Source organism: Myotis lucifugus, unplaced genomic scaffold (assembly GCF_000147115.1).
Source record: "Myotis lucifugus unplaced genomic scaffold, Myoluc2.0 scaffold_2176, whole genome shotgun sequence".
Classification (NCBI taxonomy): domain Eukaryota; kingdom Metazoa; phylum Chordata; class Mammalia; order Chiroptera; family Vespertilionidae; genus Myotis; species Myotis lucifugus.
Genome location: NW_005873224.1, coordinates 1 through 21,876, shown reverse-complemented (window position 1 = coordinate 21,876; position 21,876 = coordinate 1). Strand labels below are relative to the sequence as shown.

The 21,876-nt window shown below is 43.9% G+C and overlaps 1 protein-coding gene across 1 annotated transcript; it reads left to right on the top strand.

Moving 5' to 3' along the window:
- Window positions 1-15,325: 15,325 nt before the first annotated feature.
- Window positions 15,326-21,697, top strand: LOC102417382 (SLA class II histocompatibility antigen, DQ haplotype D alpha chain-like). The gene is made up of 4 exons (XM_006108370.3): window positions 15,326-15,444; window positions 19,959-20,207; window positions 20,643-20,924; window positions 21,543-21,697. The coding sequence occupies exons 1-4, from the start codon at window positions 15,363-15,365 to the stop codon at window positions 21,695-21,697; spliced, it is 768 nt and encodes a 255-aa protein (XP_006108432.1). The 5' UTR covers window positions 15,326-15,362.
- Window positions 21,698-21,876: the final 179 nt, after the last annotated feature.

The following is a 21,876-nucleotide window of genomic DNA, read 5'->3' as shown; positions in this document are numbered from 1 at the left end:
CTCAGGTTCATCTGCACCAGGATATCAGGCAGAGGGTTTTAAACCTATGACAGGAGGGTCTATAAGGAGAAAACCCCACCCCAGTTGCTCTTCAGATGAGCTGAGAGCCCATCTGCGCTTCCTAAGCCAGATGCATAGGGTTACTTGCCTTGATCTTTAATAAAGGTGCATGCTTTAATTTTTCAAATAATTTCACTTTCTTTAATTTTTTAATAAATTAGCTTAAGTAAATTCACAGCACAAATAGCTGGAGTCTCTCATTTAAAGTCATTTATATGAGAAGACACGACTCGAGGTGGGGACAGCCCTCTCCTGCTGACTCAGGGGCTGTCGGATAGCACCCCTCTGGCGTCTGTGAGAGGGGCCTGTCACAGTGCATTCATGCCTACATGTGTGTGTTCACCTATAAATTATGAGTTTTTGTGTATTAGGCATCTACTTAACAGATACTGTTACCGGGAAACCCCCGGTGGGGCTCGGGCTGACTGTTGCTGTGTCCAATAACGAAGGCAGGTTGAATCGTATTGGGCGTTTACTGAGGCCAGCGAACCAAGAAGACAAGGTGCTTAGAAGCATCAAATCCTGCCTCCCAACAAGGTGCAGGGGACAGGATTATAAAGGGGAAGGGGCTGAGGTGAAGCAGCCCTGGAGTCTGCAGAGATCAGCTCTTGTCCTTTGGACATCAGGTGATGAGATGATGTTGATGGGATGATGTTTTGACTCCTGATGGGTCCGCCTGATCATGTTTATCAGTTCTGCTTGCTAGAATCACAGCTGAGTCACCTCCCTAATTGCTTCGCACAGGCCTTGAAAAGGAAACTTTAGAAAAACTTAATCCCGTATTCACATAAGTATACAGGTATGTATTCTAAGATTTAAAATAATATGATTATTTTTCATGTTAATTCAGATGCTCTATCTATCAGATTATAAGTGCCCCTTATCAATACCACGCATTATATTAAGTACTAAGAACACAGACATGGTCAACCAGACATTGCCCCTTAGGGAACTGACAGAAAAAAACTTAGCAACAACCTAACAAATGTCCATTTCCTGAGACAGGTCTGGCGCTGGATGTGGGGGAAGTGAGGAAGAGAGGCAGACCCACCTTCCTTCATCTCATTGAGTAAAGACACCAGGGGCTGGGGAGGCAGTGAGCCTTCCCCTCTGGAACCACACTGCCTGAGCTTGACTTGTGGTTTCACCGTTTACTAACGTGACATCACACAAGGTACTTACCTCCTCTGGACCAGTTTCCTCATCTGTAAATGTGAATGGTGATTACTGTCATGTCTCCTCCTCAAAGGAATAGGAAGGGAGGGGGACTGGACCAGCAGCCGTTTTGTACTAGAGTTCTGCCTTTCAACTAGACTCCCTGAGAGAGGAATTCGCTTCCAGACAGCTGGGGAGACACTGGGCACCTTTCCTAAGCCCAGCCCCATTTCCCTCTTATCCACTACTACTCCCTGGGACCCTTGGTTGGCCTAAGAGCTGTGAGAATCAGCGACTCAGCAATGAGTCTAGACTCATCAAACATGTTCTTGATTAGAGCCAGGACCAGGCACAGCTGGCTTATGAATGATGTTCATTTGACCCCTTGATGTAAGACCTACCTCCTGATGTCCCAAAGGGGAAATGCCGTAGCTGCTGACACTTACATTCACTCACTTCATGTACTGCGTTCCTTTCAGGTGATGACAGACCACATGTACCACGGTGGTCCCAAAGGCTATAACAAAGCTGAAAATTTCTTATCTTCTAGCAATGCCAAAGGGTTGAACATTTTAGCACAGCGCATTACTGACATGTTACCAACCTACCACACTGCCAGTCGTATAAAGGTGTATCACATTCAATTACCCACGGCACATAACACTTGATAACGATCATAAGTGACTGCTATGTATTTAGTATACTACAATGTTATTGCTATTTTGGACTGTACTTTTCTTACTTATTTTAAAAAAAGGTAGCTGTGAAACCATATGCTGTGTCAGCTGGCAACAGCCTCATGCATCTTGTGTTAACTGAGTCTCTTTGTTGTATAATTTTCTCTTGTGCTTGATTATATCTCGTGTTGTTTTGTACAGTCATATGTTGTACAGGTTTGTAGCCTAGAGCAACAGACTAGACATTACAGCCTAGGGTGTAACAGGCTATCCCACCTCGGTTTGCGTAAGTGCACTCTGTGATGTTCACACGATCACCTAACAACGCTTTTCTCAGAACATGTGCTCTTTGTTGAGCAGTGCGTGATTGTATTCTAGCAATTCCTGCTGGTTTAGGGCCACTCCTGGTTTCAGATCCAGGACCTGATGTGACTTGCAGATCTAATGTGGAGTCTGTCCCCTCATCCTCCTGCTGATCTTTGCCTCCCTTTCAGATCAGGGCAGTCTTGTAGAGGCCGGGACAGGGTGCCTGGGAAGATGCACACACACACATAGAGGCTTCCTACAACTATTTCCTTCCCCAAAACTCTGTAATTTAAATCTATTCCAACACTCAAAGACATTGGTGACAAAGAGACATTATAGAAGCTGTTCTTGAGGACATAATGGTTTCCTCTCCAGCCAATGAGGAGCAGATGTGAGGCAGCATCACTTGTCTCCAGCAGACTGGCTCACTAAGAAGGCCAACAAGAAGCCTAGAGCTGCAACTGGAGGAAATGGTGCATAAAATACACGTATTAAGAAATGTGTAGAATCATTACAACATTATGAACATCTGTGAGGTAATATAGAAAAATAGTTAATGGAAAGAAGTCCCATATTCTAACATTTAAAGTAATAATCAAATCCACTGGACTTTACAGAGCTTACCATGTGAATGCAAAGAACTATCCAGAAGGATAGATGAGCGAGAATGGCCAAAAATGATATGTTTCTTTGTTACTACACTTATATTTTCATTTTATAATTAACTTTATAATGCACTGTACTTTTTATTTTTCTCTAGTTATTCCTTTTATTATAGAACTAGAAGACTGTTGCACAAAGATTCACACAATAGGCCTTCCTTCCCCTGGCTCCCGGCACTGGTTTTCCTCTGGCACCCGGAACCCAGGCTTTTGGTCTGGCTGCAGTGAAGCTTGGCTTCTCCGATGCGGCCACAGTCTTCAGTCTTCAGTTTTCAGTCTTCACTCCGCCCAGAGCCTTCAGTCTTCACTCAGTGCCTGCGTATGCAGATTAACCACCATCTTTGTTGGGTTAATTTGCATAGTTGCTCTGATTGGCTGGTGGGCATAGCGAAGTGACATAAATTTGCATGTTTCTCTTTTATTAGTGTAGATATTTTCTTGTTATGTAGAGGCAATTGTTACACAAACACTTCTGAAGTTTCTAAATACATTGTTTGAAAATATAACAGAGCTATTTTCTAACAACAAGATCAGGGCAACAATGGAAAGAGGGTCATTCAAACCCAGGGGGATGCCCTCGCCACACTCCACGTCTGGGACACACAGGATCTCCGCAGCCACAACACTGGTGGGAAGAGCTCGCTTACATCCGGGAGCCAGCAGCACATGCCCCTGGAAGGTTAGACCACTGAGAAGGTGAGTAAGAAACATTTATTTGGGGAAACAGTAGAGACGCTGTTTAGGGAACAAGAAATAAGCCCTGGAGACTCAATGCACAGTGCAGTGAATACAGACAACAATATTGGGTTATAGTCATCAAACCTGAAAATGCATATATTTGCAGAAAACTTTTTATTCATGATACTAATAAGTAAAATACCAGGAAAGGAAATTAAATACATATGTAAAATCATGAAAAAATAGAAAATCCAATAATAGGTTTCTCATTATACTTTCTCCTTTTTATAGCTTTATTGATATATAATTGACATACAATAACCTGCTCACATTTTAAGTACAATTTCATGAGTTGTGACATAGATACACACCCTCAGGGCCATCACCACACTCAAGATAGTGAACATAGCCACCATCCCTAAAACTTCTTTTTGACCCTTTGTAAACCACCCCACCCCCAGTCCCTAAGCAATCACTAAACTATTTTCTGTCAGTTTGTATTTTCTAAAATTTTATATAAAATTAGTTTGTATTTTCTAAAATTTTATTCAAATCATATGAGAAATCTTTTTTCTGTCTTTTTTCATTCTTCATAATTATTTGAAGATTCAACCATGTTGAATCATATCAATTATTTCTTCTTTTTGATTGTTGAGTGGTATTTCATCATCTACATCCTAGCGTTGTTTCCAGTTTGAGGCTATTACAAATAAATCTTCTATGGACATTCTGTATAAGTTTTTGTGCATTTATTTCCTCTTCTTTGGGACAAATACCTAAGAATGGAATGCTTAAAAAAATAGGACATGTTTTAACTTTTTAAAAATGTATGTTATTTATTTCAGAGGAGAAAGGAGATGAAGAAAGAGATAGAAACATCAATGATGAGAGAGAATCATTGATCGGCTGCCACCTGCATAATATCCTTGATTTTGCCTCTTAAATAACAAAGCCTAAAATGTTTATTATTGCACCCTTTACCAAAACAGTGAACTAATCCCCACATCATAATATCCATTGTTATCTATAATAAAGACAGTTTTATTTTGTTTTTTTCCAATTATCATGACCCTTATTTAGTTTTCTTGCTTTTTGCACTGGGTCTACCTTCTGTATTATACTGACTACAAGTGGTGAGAGCAGAAAAGTTTGCCTTGGTCTCAGTCTTAGAGGGAAAGCATTCATTCTTTCACTAGTAAGTTTGATGGTAGCTGGAGGCTTTTCTTAGATCCAATTCTCAGACTGGGTAAGTGTGTTCTATTCCTTGCTTCCTGATCATTTCTGTCATGAATAAGTGTTTGTCACAAATATATTTTTTCATTAATTGAGTCAAATATTTTTTGGTTTTATTTTCATCTTAAAATATGGTGAACTACATTGATTGGATTTTGGATGCTAAAGCAACTTTGCATTCCTTTTACATGCTCCACTTGGTCATGCTGTATCATTCTTTATACAAAATGGGGTTTAATTTGCTAAAAATTGTGTTAAGAATATTTGCATCTATGCTTATGGGGGATATTGGTCTGTAGTTTTCTCTTCTGTGATTTCTAGTCTTTGATTTGGGTATAAATGATAACCAGAGCGGTGAGCTGAGGGTTTTCCCCAGCATCATGTCTCGAGACACCAAAGAATGAGCTCCACGTACTATAAGATTTAAGCAAAAACGTGGAAAGTTTATTACAAGCAGATTCAGATTCCCCCTCACATCGAGAGGGCCCAGTAATGGGCTGCCCATTAAAGCTTGTAGTCCAGGGTATATGTTTGCCACAAGCCTGCTTCTATGTCTATCCCAGTCATCACCTGATTGATTCCCTCAATTGTTCTTGCCCAGCAATGGTCCTGAAATTTCCCTGTTTCTGTGTTCTTTCTGTTCCTATGCGGAACTTTCCCTGTTTCTATGCGTCAGTTGGTCTTATTGTTGCAAGCCCCCCCCCCTTGTTTTCCCATGCTCCCCCTTTGAGTCCAGAAACATTTTATTATTCTTGCGGGGTTGTTCCTGTGATTAGGCTGCTCAAACTGCCCTGTCTGCCCTGCCTATGTCCCACCCACCTTTGTTTCCTAAGGGACCCTGACTATCTGCCTGCGTTTCAAGCTAACTCTCTCATAAGGGTAATGAGAATGAGTTGAGATGTGTTCCCCCGCCCCTTGTATGTTCTTGGAACAACTCATGTAATGATGTTACATCTTCATTAAATGCTTGGGAGACTTTACCAATAAAATCACCTGAGCCTGACGTGTGCTTTTCGGGAGATTTTTAGCTGCAAATCTCCAATTTCTGTGTTAGATACAGAGCTGTTCGGGGTCATTCCATTTTCTTTACTGACCTTTGGTCATTTGCATTTTTCAAGGAGTTTTTCCATTCCTCTAAGTGATCCAAATTATAAAGATAAAGTTTTTCATACAGTATTTTATTATCATCTTAATTTTTGCACAATATGTAGTGATGGCTCTTCTCTCATTCTTAATATTTGTGAATTGTGTTTTCTCTCTTCCTGATCAATCTCACTAGAGGTTTGTCGATTTGAGTGACCTTCTCAAAGAATTATATTGTGTTTCATTGGTTTCCTCTATTATTTTTCTGATTTTCATACCATTGATTTCTACTCTATATTGTCTTTCTTCTGCTTAATTTGAGCTTAAGTTTCTATTCAATTGTCCAGGTTCTTGTTGTTTAATGTTGTTGTTGTTAATCCTCACTAGAGGACATTTTTTAATTGATTTTTAGAGAGAGTGGACGGGAGAGGTAGAGACAGAAACATCATTGTGAAAGAGACATATCGATTGGTTACCTGGCCAGGGCTGGGGATTGAGCCTGCAACTGAGGTAAGTGCCCTTTGACCAGAATCGAACCTGGGAGGACCCTTCAGTCAGCAGGCCAGCGCTCTATCCAGTGAGCCAAACCAGCTGGGGCAAATTTTCCTGGTTCTTAAGGAAGAATCTCAGTCTACTGATTTGAGATTTTTTCCCCTCATTTCTAATATAAGCATTTGTGCTGTCATTGTCCATTGGAATCCTGCTTCTGATGCATTGCATAAATTATGATCCATTGTGTTCTCTTTCATTCATCTCAAAATGCTTTCTAAGTTCTCTTCTCTGACCCGTGTTTTATACAGAAGAAGTGTGTTTTTAAGTTTACAAATATTTAGTAATATATTTTTACATTGATTTCTCACTTAATTTCCTTTTGGTCAGTGAACAAACTTTGTAGGATTTTAATCCTTAAAAATTCATTGATCCTTAGATTCTGCCCCCCCCCCTCCAAAAAACAAATTTTTTGACATAATTCCGAGTCCACTCATGTTAAAATCACGTAATAGAATAGGAATGTATGGATACCTCCTTGATCATACATGTGTGTGTTTCATTGGAGTTAAGGGCTCCTGTTTGGGAAACATACAAGCTTCATGGTTTTATTAAAATACAATTATTCAATTTTTAAACTATATGCATATATTCTTCTGACTATTTTTAAATAAAGAGTAAAATGTCACTCCGATGGTGGCAGGGGGCCACCAAAGCTCACGGGAAGGACAGTGGCCTGCTCCAGAGTGCAGTCTCTGAAGGAGCTTGGAGCCTGCGGGTTTGTAGTATTTATCTCTTACCTGTTAGAACATGTAAAAGACCGAGCTCCTTGGACTCCAGGCAAAAGCAGGCGTTAGGATCTGCTCCATTTCATGCTTCTTTGCTTCTCAAACATCCCTAATGGCTTGTCAGGTTGCATCACATTTTGGAAACGAGGAAAGAACAGTCAGGGAAATTAGAGCTGGGTGGGCAGCCTGCCACCCTCTAGGAAGGAATGCTGGCATCTCCCAGTCCAGATGTGAGAGGGAGGGAGAAGGGAAATTGCAGTGTCGCCACCTGCTGGTGGACGTCACCCAGGTAATACCTTTAGAGCTGCAAAGAGGGATTTTGAACTTCCAGTAGAAGGAATGTGCTTTAGCACCATTATACATCAAAAGAAAGACAAAATATAACTCTGAAATTTTTTGAAACATAATTTAGTTCTTAGAGAGTGTCCAGTTAGAATTTTTCATCATCCACACAGGGATTGCTAGTATCCTCGTTACTGCTCGTGGCTTCTGCTGCAATTTTCTCCTCTCCCTTATCTCTCTTCAAACTCCCAAACCTCCTCTCCCACACTGCCTTTCCAGCAACACCCAGCTTCTTGCGTTCAGTTAGCCGCCTTTATATTCCATTTTTTTCCCGGCATCTAACATTTCAGATATGAACTCCGTTTTCTGTCTTCTTCCTGTCCTTTTATGTATAATGAACTACTTGGGCTAGCCTTTTTATTTCCTTTCTGGTAGCCTTAAAAGTGAGTTTTATCATTGTTTGCTTTTATTTTGTTTCTGATCTTATAGTCAAAAATTTCATCACTACATATGTAACTACTTGTACATTTCCGTTATTCTCCTTAATGCCTTTAAATTGCATGAATATTATCCACCCAAAGACTAAAGTATTCCCTAAGCTCGGGAAAGAGTCTTCTAGATTCGTTCTATTCACCTTTTCTGGAACACTTAGTATACAGCAGTTGGAGGTTGCTGCATAAAACTTCCTCGATACCTTTTCTCAGTTTCTGTGGCTCATGGAAGCTGGAACAGGGCCCTTTGCCTTGTTCTCTCTCACATCTTCTATTTTGTTGTGATGATAGGACCCTTTCCTGAGAGTCCCATTAAAAACTGCTCAATAATTCTTCATGGGCCTTAAGAGTGCTCCCTCATCACCTTCACAATAAACACAGTTGAAAATGAAACTGCAGCATTGCCGCAGCTTGTCTTATTCTTTTTGAAGGATCCCCATGTACATGTTTGCCTCCTTTTGCCTGCTGTCTATATCAGTCACTGTGTCGCTGTGGCAGACACACCTGGGAAAATCAATCGGGTAGAGAACAGTCACCCAAAGGGGCCTTCAGAGACTGAAGGTGCGCCTCACCAGTCCCCTCAGGAGATTGAAGGTGAGGCTCACCGTCCTCTCAGGGGATTGAAGGTGCACATCACTACTCCTTTCAGTTTGAAGGTTCTCCTCACCAGTTTTCTCAGGAGATTGAATGTGTGCCTCACCAATTGGCTCAGGAGATTCAAGGTTTGCCTCATCTCTCCTCTCAGGAGATTCAAGGTGTACCTCACCAATCCACTTAGATATCTTCTCAAGAGATTAAAGGTTTGGAGCACCTGTCCTGTCAGGAGATTGAAGCTGTGCCTCAACAGTTCTCTTAGATTAAATGTATGCCAGATCAGTCCTCCCAGGAGATTGAAGGATTGTCTCACCACTCTTTTCAGATTGTAGGTGTGCCTCATCATTCCTCTTACTTAGAATTTTTTCTTCACCAGTCCTCTCAGGGGACTGAAAGGGTGCCTCACCCGTTCTTTTAGGATATTGAAGGTGTGCCTCACCCATCCTCTTAGGATATTAAAGGTGTGCCTCACTCGTCCTCTTAGGATGTTGAAGGTGTGCCTCACCCATCCCCTTAGGATATTGAAGGTGTGCCTCAGCAGTCCTGTCAGGAAATTGAAGGTGTGCCTCAGCACTCTTGCCGGAAGATTGAATGTGTGCCTGAATAGACATCTCAGGTGATTGAAAGTGTGGCTTACTAGGCCTTTCAGGTGATTGAAAGTGTGGCTTACTAGGCCTTTCAGGAGATTGAAGGTTTGCTCCACTTGTGCAACCCAGAGCAACCAGCCCCAGCTAGGTGGACTGGAGCAACCTAGCACGTTTCTCACTCAGGGCCACAGGAAAGTGAGGACTGTGCACCCCTAAGCAACCTGCACCCACTCCTCCTCAGCCCCTGGGAGAGTCTTGCTGGAGCTACCCAGATCAACCCAGCACGTGCCCCACTCTAGACCACAGGAGAATGCTTTTGGGGCAACCTGGAGCAATCTGGTGTGCCCATCCAAGGGCCACAGGACCGCACTGCAAGTGCATTGTTTGAGAGACTTTGGGCATCTCCCTGCCAAGAGTGCCAGGGCTGCTCAGCAATTTTCAACAGTAGACTAGAAAAAGTGGAGAACCAAATCAGCAAGATAGAGAACATGGTAGGAAAAACACCAAATCTGAACAGCAATTGGAAAAAAGAATTAAAAAGCAGGAGGAGAGATTAAGGGAGCTTTGGGACAACATAAAATGAAGCAATAGCTGAATAATAGGGTTGCCAGAGGTCAAGAAGAGGGGGGGGGGGGAAACCTATTTGAAGAGATAATGACAGAAAACTTCCCTGACTTGGGGAAGAAAAAAGTCGCACAAGCACAGAGAGTGCCAAACAAGATCAACTCAAAAAGACCCACACCAAGACACACTGTAATTATAATGGCAAACATTAATGACAAAGAGAGAATCTTAAGGGCTGCGAGAGACAGAACATTACCTACAAGAATCTCCCATTAGATTATCAAATGATTTCTCAATAGAAACACATCAGTCCAGAGGGAATTGAATGAAGTATACAAAGTGATGCAAAGCAAGGGATTGAATCCAAGAATACTCTATCCAGCAAGGCTATAAATCAAAATTAAAGGTGAACTCAGGAGCTTAGCAGAAAAATAAGGCTAAGGGAGTTTATTACCACCAAACCAGCAATGCAAGAAATGCTAAAGGAACCATTGTGAAAAGAAGAAATAGAAAGGAAAGAAGGAACACAACCATACAGAATAAAAATGCAACAAACAAGTACCTATCCTACCTAATAGAGTAATATGTAAATTAACTGTCACTCTGCAACAAAGATGGTGGCGCCCATAGTGGCTGGGGTGGGATGCTGGCAGCATCGCCCTGGCAATGTGAGCCCAGTGTTCATGCCCCAGCCGTGCAGAGGGAGGGGAGGGGAGGGGCCTCAGGCTGGAAGCAGAAGCCTAGAATGTGGGGAGCACCAGGAATGCTGGGAATTGTAGTTCTGGTGGCAGCCCCTGGACAGAAAGCAGAAGCCGAGAGCACAGGGAGCACTAGGAATGCTGAGAATCATGGTTCTGGTGGCAGACACATTGCGCAATCTCCTAGACCAGTGGTTGGCAAACTGCAGCTCGGCAAACTGCAGCTCACGAGCCACATGCGGCTCTTTGGGCCCTTGAGTGTGCTTCTTTCACAAAATACCAGCTCTTCCACAAAATACCGACTTCTGCACATGGGCCAAGAAGTTTCAATCACACTGTACGTGCGCGCCCGCATGTGGTGTTTTGTGGAAGAGCTACACTCAAGGGGCCAAAGAGCTGCATGTGGTTCATGAGCCGTGGTTTGCCAGCCATGGTCCTAGACCAGCCGTGGGCAAACTACGGCCCACGGGCCGGATCCGGCCCGTTTGAAATCAATAAAACTAAAAAAAAAAAAAAAAGACTGTACCCTTTTATGTAATGATGTTTACTTTGAATTTATATTAGTTCACACAAACACTCCATCCATGCTTTTGTTCCGGCCCTCCGGTCCAGTTTAAGAACCCATTGTGGCCCTCGAGTCAAAAAGTTTGCCCACCCCTGTCCTAGACACTAGAGCCTGGAGCAAGTTACTGTTGTGGGTTGGTGATGGAGGGAAAGCAAAGGTGAGAGACATAAGTCAGAGTGTCGGGGAAAAATTAAAAGGAAGGTATCCTGCAACTTCTAGGAAATCTCCACCAATGGAGCAAAAAAAAAAAAAAGAGCTTTATTATTCTGTGAGCACCAAACCAGACTGGGCTGGGGTCTCACACAATTCACTCATATGGTTGCAAAGACAGACAGAAACTTCACTCTTTCATGTACCCAGGCAGATACAATGCACAACATGCATGTTTTCACGGAAGCAGACTTAACAGAACCATTTGCTATACACCCTTTGGTAAGTCACCTTTTTGGTGGCCATCTGTGTTAGTTAATTGCCATAATCAAGAGTTAAAAAAAATGAAACTTTTCTATCTCTATGATAGGCAGGCTCTTACAACTTGGAGCAAGGCTACTATCTATGATAATAAAAGTGTAATATGAGGGGCAATGAGGCAGGCAGGCAGAGGCAGTTAGGGGTGAACAGGCAGGTGAGCAGTTAGGAGCAATCAGGCAGGCAGGCAGAGTGGTTAGGGGCAATCAGGCAGGCAGGCAAGTGGTTAGGGGTGATCACTCAGGCAGGCAGAGGCAGTTAGGGGTGATTAGGCAGGCATGCAGAGTGGTTAGGGCTGATCAGGCAGGCAGACAGAGGCAGTAAGGGGCAATGAGGCAGGCAGGCAAGCAGTTAGGGGTAATGACGCAGGCAAGCAGAGTGGTTAGGGGCGATCAATCAGGCCGGCAGGAAAGCAGTTAGAAGCCAGCAGTCCCAGATTGTTAGAGGGTGCAAGCAGGGCTAAAGGACCGCCCCCCCCCATGCACCAATTTCATGCACCAGGCCTCTAGTCAATAATAACCATAAACTGAAATGGATTAAATACTCCAATAAAAAAAACATAGGTTAGCTGAATGGATAAGAAAACAGGACCCATATATATGCTGTCTACATGAGACCCAGCTCAGAACAAAGGACTCACACAGACTGAAAGTGAAGGGATGGGAAAAAATTTTTAGGCAAAGAGAAATGGGGGGAAAAAAAGCTGAAGTAGCAACACTTATATCTTACAAAATAGACCTCAAAGTGAAGGCCATAACAAGAGATAAGGAAGGCCACTTCATAATACTAAAGGGATCGATACCCCAAGAGGATATAACTCTGGTAAATAAATATGCACCCAATGCAGGAGCACCCAATGCAGGAGTGGGTAGCACCAATGCATGTATCTGCCTGGGTACATGAAAGAGTGAAGTTTCTGTCTGTCTTTGCAACCATATGAGTGAATTGTGTGAGACCCTAGCCCAGTCTGGTTTGGTGCTCACAGAATAATAGAGCTCTTTTTTTTTTCTTTGCTCCATTGGCGGAGATTTCCTAGAAGTTGCAGGATACCTTCCTTTTAATTTTTAAATACATTAAAAAAATACTCTTGAAGATATCAAGGAAGAGTTGACAGCAATACAATCATAGTAGGGAACTTTAATACCCTATTGACATCACTGGATAAATCTTCTAGACAAAAAAAAAATCAACAAATAGCAATCCAAAATGACTCTCTAGATCAGATAGAACTAATTGACATGTTCAGAACATTTCACCTGGAAGCAATGGATTCTTCTCAAGTGCACATGGGACAGTGTCAAAGATCGACCACATATTAGGAAACAGGCTAAGTCTCTACAAATTCAAGAAGATTGAAATTATATCAAGCATCTTCTCAGATCACAATGGCATAAAATTAGAAATCAACTACAATAAAAACAATGAAAAAATATCAAACACTTGGAGGCTAAATAAGATGTGAAAGAGGGGACATATTATTAAACAATGACTGCGTTAAGAAAGAGAGCATCCGGGAAACAAATGACAATGAAAACACAATAATCAAAAACCTATGGACACAGTGAAAGCAGTCCTGAGAGGGAAGTTCATAGCTCTGCAGTCCTACCTCAATAAACAAGAAAAACTGAAAGAAACAAAGAGAGAGGACTCAAATAAACAAAATTAGATGTGAAAGAGGTGACTTAAAAACCGACCCCACAGACATACAAAGAATTATTTAAAAAATACAATGAACAACCTTATAATTTGTAAATATTATAATTTCATGTCATCATAGTAACTATCAGAGTTTTCACCCCATTTCTAGGAAAGAACCCTAAGGCTTCTGTATTTTGAGGATTTTGCCAGGCTGACACAGCAGATAAAATCAGAAGCAGTGCTGAGTACTTGGTTATTTGATTACAAAGTCCGTCTTTCCTGTACTTTGCCACTCTGGGCTCTGCCTTGTTGGGAAGCATCTTTAATGACTGTGATGGTGGAGGTCTTGGCCTTTGGAGAAGCTCCAATGCTTCATAAGCAGGGCTGTATCGGGGAAAAGTAGCTGGAAGTCAGAACTAAAGAATTTGAAAATATACAGGTTTTTAGAGACTGTTATAAATGTTAATTATAACAAACCTGACTAGTGTCTAAATAATATTAATATATTTTTATTGATTTCAGAGAGGAAGGGAGAGGGAGAGAGAGAGACAGAAACATCAATGATGAGAGAGAATCATTGATTGGCTGCCTCCTGTACACCCCTCACTGGGAATGGAGCCTGTAACCCCAGCATGTGCCCTGACTGGAAATCTAACCGTGACTTCCTGGTTTATAGGTCTACACTCAACCACTGAGCCATGCCAGCCAGGCTCAAGTAGAAGCTCTTGGTTTGCAACAGCAGGCCCTACAGAAAATGATAAGGCCACCTATAGGTTCAAATTTCTATCCTAATTATTTCAGTGCACTGGATTCTGAATCCACGCAGAAGGAGACCCCTCCCCAACAAGGCCTCATGGCTTGCCTTGTGACATTTTATCTCTGCCACTTACCAGCTGTGTGAGCCTGGGCACCTCACCTCTCTGCTTCAAGGCCCTCCTTATAAAATAGGACTGGTATTAAAGCATGGCAGGTACATTTAAGGAGTCCTAGGAATTCATTCCAAGTGCAGTATGTGTATATCCTCACAACAACCTCACGGGATGGAGTCAATGCCCCCAGCCAAGGCCATGGGAAGCACACCTGTGGGTGAACAAGCTGATGTTGTGTCATCACAGTGAGGGAGACACTCACTTTGGGGAACTGTGAGGCATCTCAGTCAGAGGGTGTTGGAACCAAAGAAGCAGAATCAGGAGGAGATGTCTATTCAGAGGATTATTGCAGGACCAGTTTACACAGTTGTGGGGAACTGGGCAAATCCAAGATCCACAGGACAGACCACTGTCAGGAGGGGCAGCTGGAACTCTCTGCACAGCCCAAGCTGCAGCCCGGAGAGGAATCCACTCCCTCAGGGAAGCCTCACGCTGCACCTGGGACTCTAGCTGATGGATCCGGCTCAGTCACATTATCCAGCATGACCTCTGTCATCAGTCAGTGGATTGTGGGCTTTAATCACATCTATAAAATATCAATGTTTGGTTGACTATCTGGGGGCTATAACCTAGCTGACACATAAAACTGATCATTAACCTCAGGGTTTGGGCTTGTGAGTGATCTTGGGAAAGATTTGAGAAATAGAGACTTTGTTCTTAATTGGATTCTGTTAGGAAGTGGGTGCTGGGGTGGGTAGTTCTATAATTGGGCATCTTAATACATTTTACCTGGAAGGAAGGAAGGCGATACTGAAGCTAGAGCTGTAATTGGTAGAGAAGCAGCAGTCGGCTCTGGCCGGGTAGCGTCCTCTGGATATGCCAAGGTTGCAGGTTCAGTCTCTGGTCACATACAAGAAGCAACCAATGAAAGCATAAACACATGGAACAACAAATCAATGTTTCTCTTATTCTCTCTCTCTCTTTCTCTCTCTCTCTCTCAAATCAATCAATTAAAAAATAATAAAAAGGAGCAGCAGTCATTCACATTACCCTGGAGAGAGGTGTGCTTGGCCGTAACAGAATCCAACTACGAACAAAGTCTCTTGGCCGTTTTTGTGGCTCAGACAATGCTCATGTTCTGGTTCTTTAGGTCTGTGAGAACCAGCAGGCACACACAGGAGAGGAGATTCTGATTTCTTACCTTCCCTCCTTTCATGGAGAATTCCCTCAGGTCCAGTTGGAGTGGAGGCTGCATCAAAACCTCAGAACCTGGGGATTTCCCAGTCCCTGCCAGACCTCCTGGTACACACTCTTCAACTGGCAACAGAGGTGTCATCACAGGGGGTGGTTTCTGATTGGCTACAACCTGACCTGCAGGGTTTGGTTTGGGTGTTTTTAGATTTCTTTCTCCGCTTGGTCCTCATCATTGCTCTACAACTCAGAGCAGCAACTGCTGAGACCACCTTGAGAAGAAGATGACCCGAAATAGAGTCCTGATTTGGGGGGCCCTCGCCCTGACCACCGTGCTGAGTTGCTGTGGAGGTGAAGACATTGTGGGTGAGTGCTCTGCTGAGCCATGTGGGGACTGGACTGGGAAACAGAGTTGGAAGGTAAAAAAGATAGAGATTTGCATAGAAATAGTAGCCATTCCTCAAAGGCATCCTCAATATTAAGCAGATCCAAAAATTATGGTTCTTCCTCCTTTGGGAAACCAGAGTCCCCATCCAGTCTCTACTACCTGAGCTGTTGCACACTGCACCACGGCCATCATCTTGGTTCTAATGTTCGTTCCATGAATATAGCCCAGAGGCTCTATGGCGTTCCTGCGTGATTGCCTCAAAGATTAGGGGTGTTTTCACAAGTGGATGTTCTGTCACTAAAATTCATGAGCCATTGCTCCCAAATTTTTCTGAACAACTTTTGGAGCTTTATGAATATTTCTCTTGTGGTTTACTTGGGGTAAAGAGTTTCATGAATTATGTGTACTATGTAGATATGAAGAAGGGTTCTTTGCTTTGTCTCAGATTCACATACATTTCCAAGCTGAGAACTGACGGGTGGGAGTGGGTAAGCAGCCCAGTGAGGGCCTTCAGACAAGTCATTTTATCACGTGGTTTTCACTTAATCTCAGTTACCTCTTATGTGTCACCTTACAGAAAATCAAGTAAAGTAGTATTACGTGTGCTTCCCAAGTAATGAAGATCATTAAATGTCAATGATATTTAAAATTACTACTATTACAGGTATAGCTGTATAATTTTTCTTTAACAAAGTAGGGAATAGCTTTACTTTTATTTTAAAATTGAAAACTTTATGATGAAACTTAGTGAATTAAATTACATTAGTCTCAAACAGTCAGCCCAAAAGGCCTGTCCTTTACCACATCTAAGGAAACTCTGCAAGGAAGATTGGGCATCCAATCATGGTTTGGTCCCCTGGGCTACTCCACCTCTGTTGCTCACCTTTCCACCCTCTCTTCATCATTCCTTTACTCTCCTTTCTTTCCAGGATCTATTCCTAGTTCTTCTTTCTGTCGTTTTATTGGCATGAAGAGTAGGTTCATAAAAGCAAAGTAGAAAAACCAAGCACTGTAGTCCAAAGGGAAATGAACTAAAGGTTACTCTGATCTTCAATGATGTTATTAACCTCTAGAGTCCCAGTGCACGAATTCGTGTAAAGGTGGGGTCCCTCAGCCTGGCCAGCGATAGGGCTGCTCAGGGCCATCTCGCCCAGTCTCAATCAGGGCCAATCAGGGCTGGCCTGCCTGGGGAAGGGACCAAAAGAGATTGGCTGTGGGAGCACACTGATCACCAGGGGGCAGCTCCTGCATTGGGAGTCTGCCTCCTGGTGGTCAGTGCTCATCATAGCAACCAGTTCACCAGTTGTAACAGTCTCTTAGGCTTTTAAATATATAGATGGCTGCTCCCAAGCTTTCTTGGTTTGGTAGGAAAGTCTTGTCTGCTTCTCCAGAGTACGTCCACGACCCCTTTTCTCAATGTCACTCCAGAGTACCCTGGTCTGTCTTGACGTACCCCCCACAGTAGGCAAACGGCCAAGGGCCCACAATGCCTATAGGGCCCCATAAACATGTTTTACTTTCTTCTAAAATTAGAAGAAAAAATGAACTTTTAGAGTAGAAGGAACTAGTTTAATTTAGCCTGGATTATATTTGCCTTTGTACCAATATGGTCATAACATTTTCTAATAAAAGTTTTTCATGAAAGTTTTTAATATTTTTATGGAAAAATAAAGGCCCACCTAACAACAGTGCTTAGAGCTCAGGAGTCATAATGAAGCCATCACCACTGAGTCTAACTTTCACAGGATGCTGCTACCTTCGTGTCTGTCAGTCTTCCCCAAATCTCTGTCATCCTAGAGAATAGCGCTGACATTTGCTACACAGTTTGAGCACCAGGAGTTCAGTGCTGGGGACTCAGATGAAGACATGTGCTGTCTGCACCCAGAGGCAGCTCAGATTAGCAACAGGACAACATGGTACCCAGAGCAAGGCAGCTGCTGCTCAGGACAATGGGCCCAGCGAGGCTGAAACTGAAAGTGAGTAGTTCCAGCTGGCGCAGTGAGGTCCCTCAGCAGCAGCGTGCAGCCAGGACATGTGCAGATGAAAAGGATAATCACATATATTCATGTTGGAAATGGAATCAAGAGGATTCGTTACAAGGACAAGGAGGCTTTGAGGGAGGGCCTTGGAAGTGGCCAACCAAGGGGGTCATGCTGGGTGGGGATGAGGACTAGATAAACTTGCAAAGAGGACATTTGGATGGAGGGGCTGGAAATCATAATGTGGTCAAAATTATGCTTAATGAGAGGACTTAGCTAAGAAGTTGGTAACTAAGCAGAAACGTCAAGAATGAACTGGAGGTGTCCAGAAAATCCTGGAAGATAATTTGAGGGAGGAAAACAGACCCTTGTAAAGACCAAGGAGCATTAAAGGGTGACGTCTGGTTTGATGGGCAGGTGAGGTATTTGTGGAGGACTCAGCACTGTTCACCTATTGGCTCCTTACTGCCCTGACTCTCCTATTCATTAAGCTCCCCGCTGGCAGAGACCATGCGTGGTCCGTGTGTTACTCCTCGCTCCTCACAATGTCTGAAACCTTGTTGGTACTCGAGAAGTGGGAAGGGAGGGAAGAGGAAACGGTAAAAGGCTCAGACAAGTTGTCCAGTCAGGCCCACCTGGGAGTCAGCTGCGCTGGCTGTCTTCTTTGGCATCACAGACAAGTCCACTGTCCATGCGAGGGAAGGGCCGGAGTTTTCCCTGAGTCCCCAACAAGGTAAGTGTTGAGTCAGAAAAAGGAGAGGCTTAGTAAAGTCCTTCAAGAAAAGCAGAGGGTGGGAAATGGCAGGAATCCAAATCTAATGGAATTTCCAGTTTCATTTCAGAGGAAACCAGGTGCTCTCCCCTAAGGACCACCCTGTTCCAGAAGCAGAGACCTTAGCCCTGGCTGGTTGCTAAGTAGTTAGAGCATCAGCCTGCACACGGAAAGGTCATAGGTTTGATTCCTGGTCAAGGGCAGGTACCTGGGTTGCAGGTTCATCTCCAGAGCCATGTGTGGGAAGCAACCAATCAATCTGAGAGGTTTCTCTCTCTTTGTCCCCCTAATCTTCTCCCTCCCACTCTCAATAAATAAAAAATAAAAAATAAATATACTCAGGGCCCTAGCCAGTTTGGCTCAGTGGATAGAACATCAACCTGCAGAACAAAGGGCATGGACCTCAGTTGCAGGCTTCTCCCCAGCCCGGGCCCTGGTCAGGGCAAGTATAGGAGGCAACCAATCGATGTGTTCTCTCACATCAATATTTCTCTCTGTCTTCCCAACTCTCTTCCACTCTCTCTCTAAAAAAAAAAAAATCAATGGAAAAATATCCTTGGGTGAGGGTTAAACTATATATATATATATATATATATATATATATATATATATATATATATATATATATCCTTAGGTGAGGATTAAACACAAACTCACACATAAACAGAGACCTTAGAAGCATGTTTACTTTTATGTGTTTTGTAATATTGTCACTGCCCTTATGATGCTCTTTCTTTTTTTAAATTATATTTTTATTGATTTCAGAGAGGAAGGGAGCGGGAGAGAGAAATAGAAACAGCAATGATGAGAGGGAGTCATTGATCAGCTGCCTCCTGCACTCCCCCTACTGGGGATCAAGCCCACAACCGGGGCATGTACCCTGCCCAGAAATCGAACCATGACCTCCTGGTTCATAGGTTGACGCTCAACCACTGAGCCATGCTGGCAGGGCTCATGCTCTTTCTTATTCCCTAAAATAGAGGCAATTCTTTTAAAATAATATGTGTGCTTTTCTTGGTTAAAAAGATAAAAGGAGGAAGGAATCCTTGTATAGCACATGTTCTGCTCTGAGCCAGTCCTGAAGAGAGAGGACCCACAATGAATGTGTTATTAACCGATGATGAAATTGAGAGAGAAAACTTATGAAGCAGAGGGAGGTAAACTGAATCTCTGGAAAGAAAGTTAAGGCCGCCAAACTGGTTTGTCTCAGTGGATAGAGCATTGGCCTGCGGACTGAAAGGTCCCAGGTAAGATTCCAGTCAAGGGCATGTACCTTGGTTGCGGGCACATCCCCAGAGGGGGATGTGCAGGAGGCAGCTGGTCTGTGTTTCTCTCTCATCGATGTTTCTAACTTCCTATCCCTCTCCCTCCCTCTCTGTCAAAAATCAATAAAATATATTTTTTTAAAAAAGAAAAGAAAGCTAAGGCCATGGTCGTTCATTCATTCCTAGTTCCGCCCATTTCAGTATTTATCTTAAGCCCAAGAGGTGCCAGGCGCTGAGCTAGGTGGGCAGAGAACAGCAGTAAACAGGCCTGTGGAATTCTGTTCCTGAGACAGGAGCAACCATCAGAGAGGACAGGCAGCTGGATTCTAACAGGACAGCCAGGGGAGGGAGCAAGCGCTGGGGACTGTCTGCAGGCTGTGCAGAAGGTGCAGCACACTATGTTTCTTATCACTTTGTTTAACGAGATCCTTTCTCTCCTGTGTTTTGCACCTCCCTGCTCCCACCTCACTCATCAGCTGACCACGTTGGGGCCTATGGCATAAATGTCTACCAATCCTATGGTCCCTCGGGCCAGTACACCCATGAATTTGATGGAGACGAGGAGTTCTATGTGGACCTGGACAAGAAGGAGACTGTCTGCTGGCTGCTTGGGTTCAGTGAATTTAAATATTTTGACATTCAGACTGCACTGATAAACATGGCTATATTCAAATACAACCTGGACCTCCTGATTAAACGCTCCAACTATACCGCTGCTCCCAATAGTATGTGTCCACCATCTTGTCTCTTTACTGAATCTACCCTTCACCAGGCCTCACTCCCTTCTTGCCTCAGATAGATTCCCTTCACTCTATAAAATGCTCTCCTTTCCAAGGAGTCCCAGATCTTCTCATGGAATTTGCTGAACCCTCATCCTCTCCCTTCTTACAAATCACATATTTCCATGAAATACAGATTTTTGCAATCCTTGACTCCTTAAAGGATGGGTCCCATAGACGTCCTCCCCTAACAAGGGGCCCACAGAGAGAAGGGCGTGGGGATGACGGGCGGGCAGTGTACAGCGGCTCACAAGCAGAGGGAACAAGAGCATCTCTGCTTTCCAATGGGGAGACATTGGTGGGAGGGCCCTTCCAGGATGCAGGGACCCTCAGGGCAGAGCTGCCCACGATTCTAAACCCAGTGCTGTTTCCTCACCATAGAGGTTCCTGCGGTGACTGTGTTTCCCAAGGCTCCCGTGGAGCTGGGCCAGCCCAACACCCTCATCTGTGCCGTGGACAACATCTTCCCTCCTGTGATCAACATCTCGTGGCTGAGCAACGGGCACTCAGTCACGCAGGGTGTTTCTGAAACCAGCTTCCTGTCCAAGAGTGATGATTCCTTCCTCAAGTTCAGTTACCTCACCTTCCTCCCTTCTGCTGACGACGTCTATGACTGCAAGGTGGAGCACTGGGGGCTGGACCAGCCCCTCCTGAAGCACTGGGGTGGGTATGAGCCCTGCCTCGACCTGCACGGCAGTTCAGGATAACTTGCAGGAGGGCCAATGACACACAATGAATACACTGTATAAGAAATATGGATTTTGAAGGCATTGGGGGGCCAGGTGGAAACCTCTTTGCAAGAAGAGGAACCACAAGTCTGGGTTCTGCCTGCTTTTTATTCAGCTTGATTACACATTTGCCTTTAGCAATGCATGCAGGCAGATCAAAGGTAAAGTCTGGTAAACAATGTAAAGATGATCAGGTCAGGAAATTGCCCGGAGCCATTGCCATCACAGCAGGAGCAATCTATGCTGATTCAGCCCTGCTAAGATCGAGGTCCCTCTGCCTCCCAGTGTCTTTTTTGCACTTTCATGCTAATGCTGCTGTGCTTTGGCCTCCAGCAGAGCCCCATGCCTTTTGGTGCCTTCTTTCCTCTGTCAAGTCTGAACATCTGCCTATGATCCCCTAACTCATGGCCCTAAAACTAACACTTTAAGGGTTTCTAATGATAGACTGCACCCTCTCACTAAGCCCCATGCCCCACATCTTTACAGAACCAACCCCATATACCTGCACAGCAACTCTCTCTGTATTCTGATCTCCACAACCTCACACCCACAGAGCCTGAAATTCCAGTCCCCATGTCAGAGCTGATGGAGACAGTGGTCTGTGCCCTGGGGCTGGCCGTGGGCCTCGTGGGCATCATCACGGGCGCCATCTTCATTATTCAGGGCCTGCGCCCAGGTGGTATCTCAAGACAACAAGGGCCCTTATGAAGGGAAGGTAAGTATCTACACTAATAATAGAGAAACATGGTAATTAACCATAACTTCGCTACCCTTCCCATTGGCTAATCAGCATATCCTTATGCAAATTAACTGTCAGCCAAGATGGCGGCCGGCAGCCAGGCAGCTGGAAGCGAACATGAGGCTTGCTTGCTCCAGTGACTGCAGAC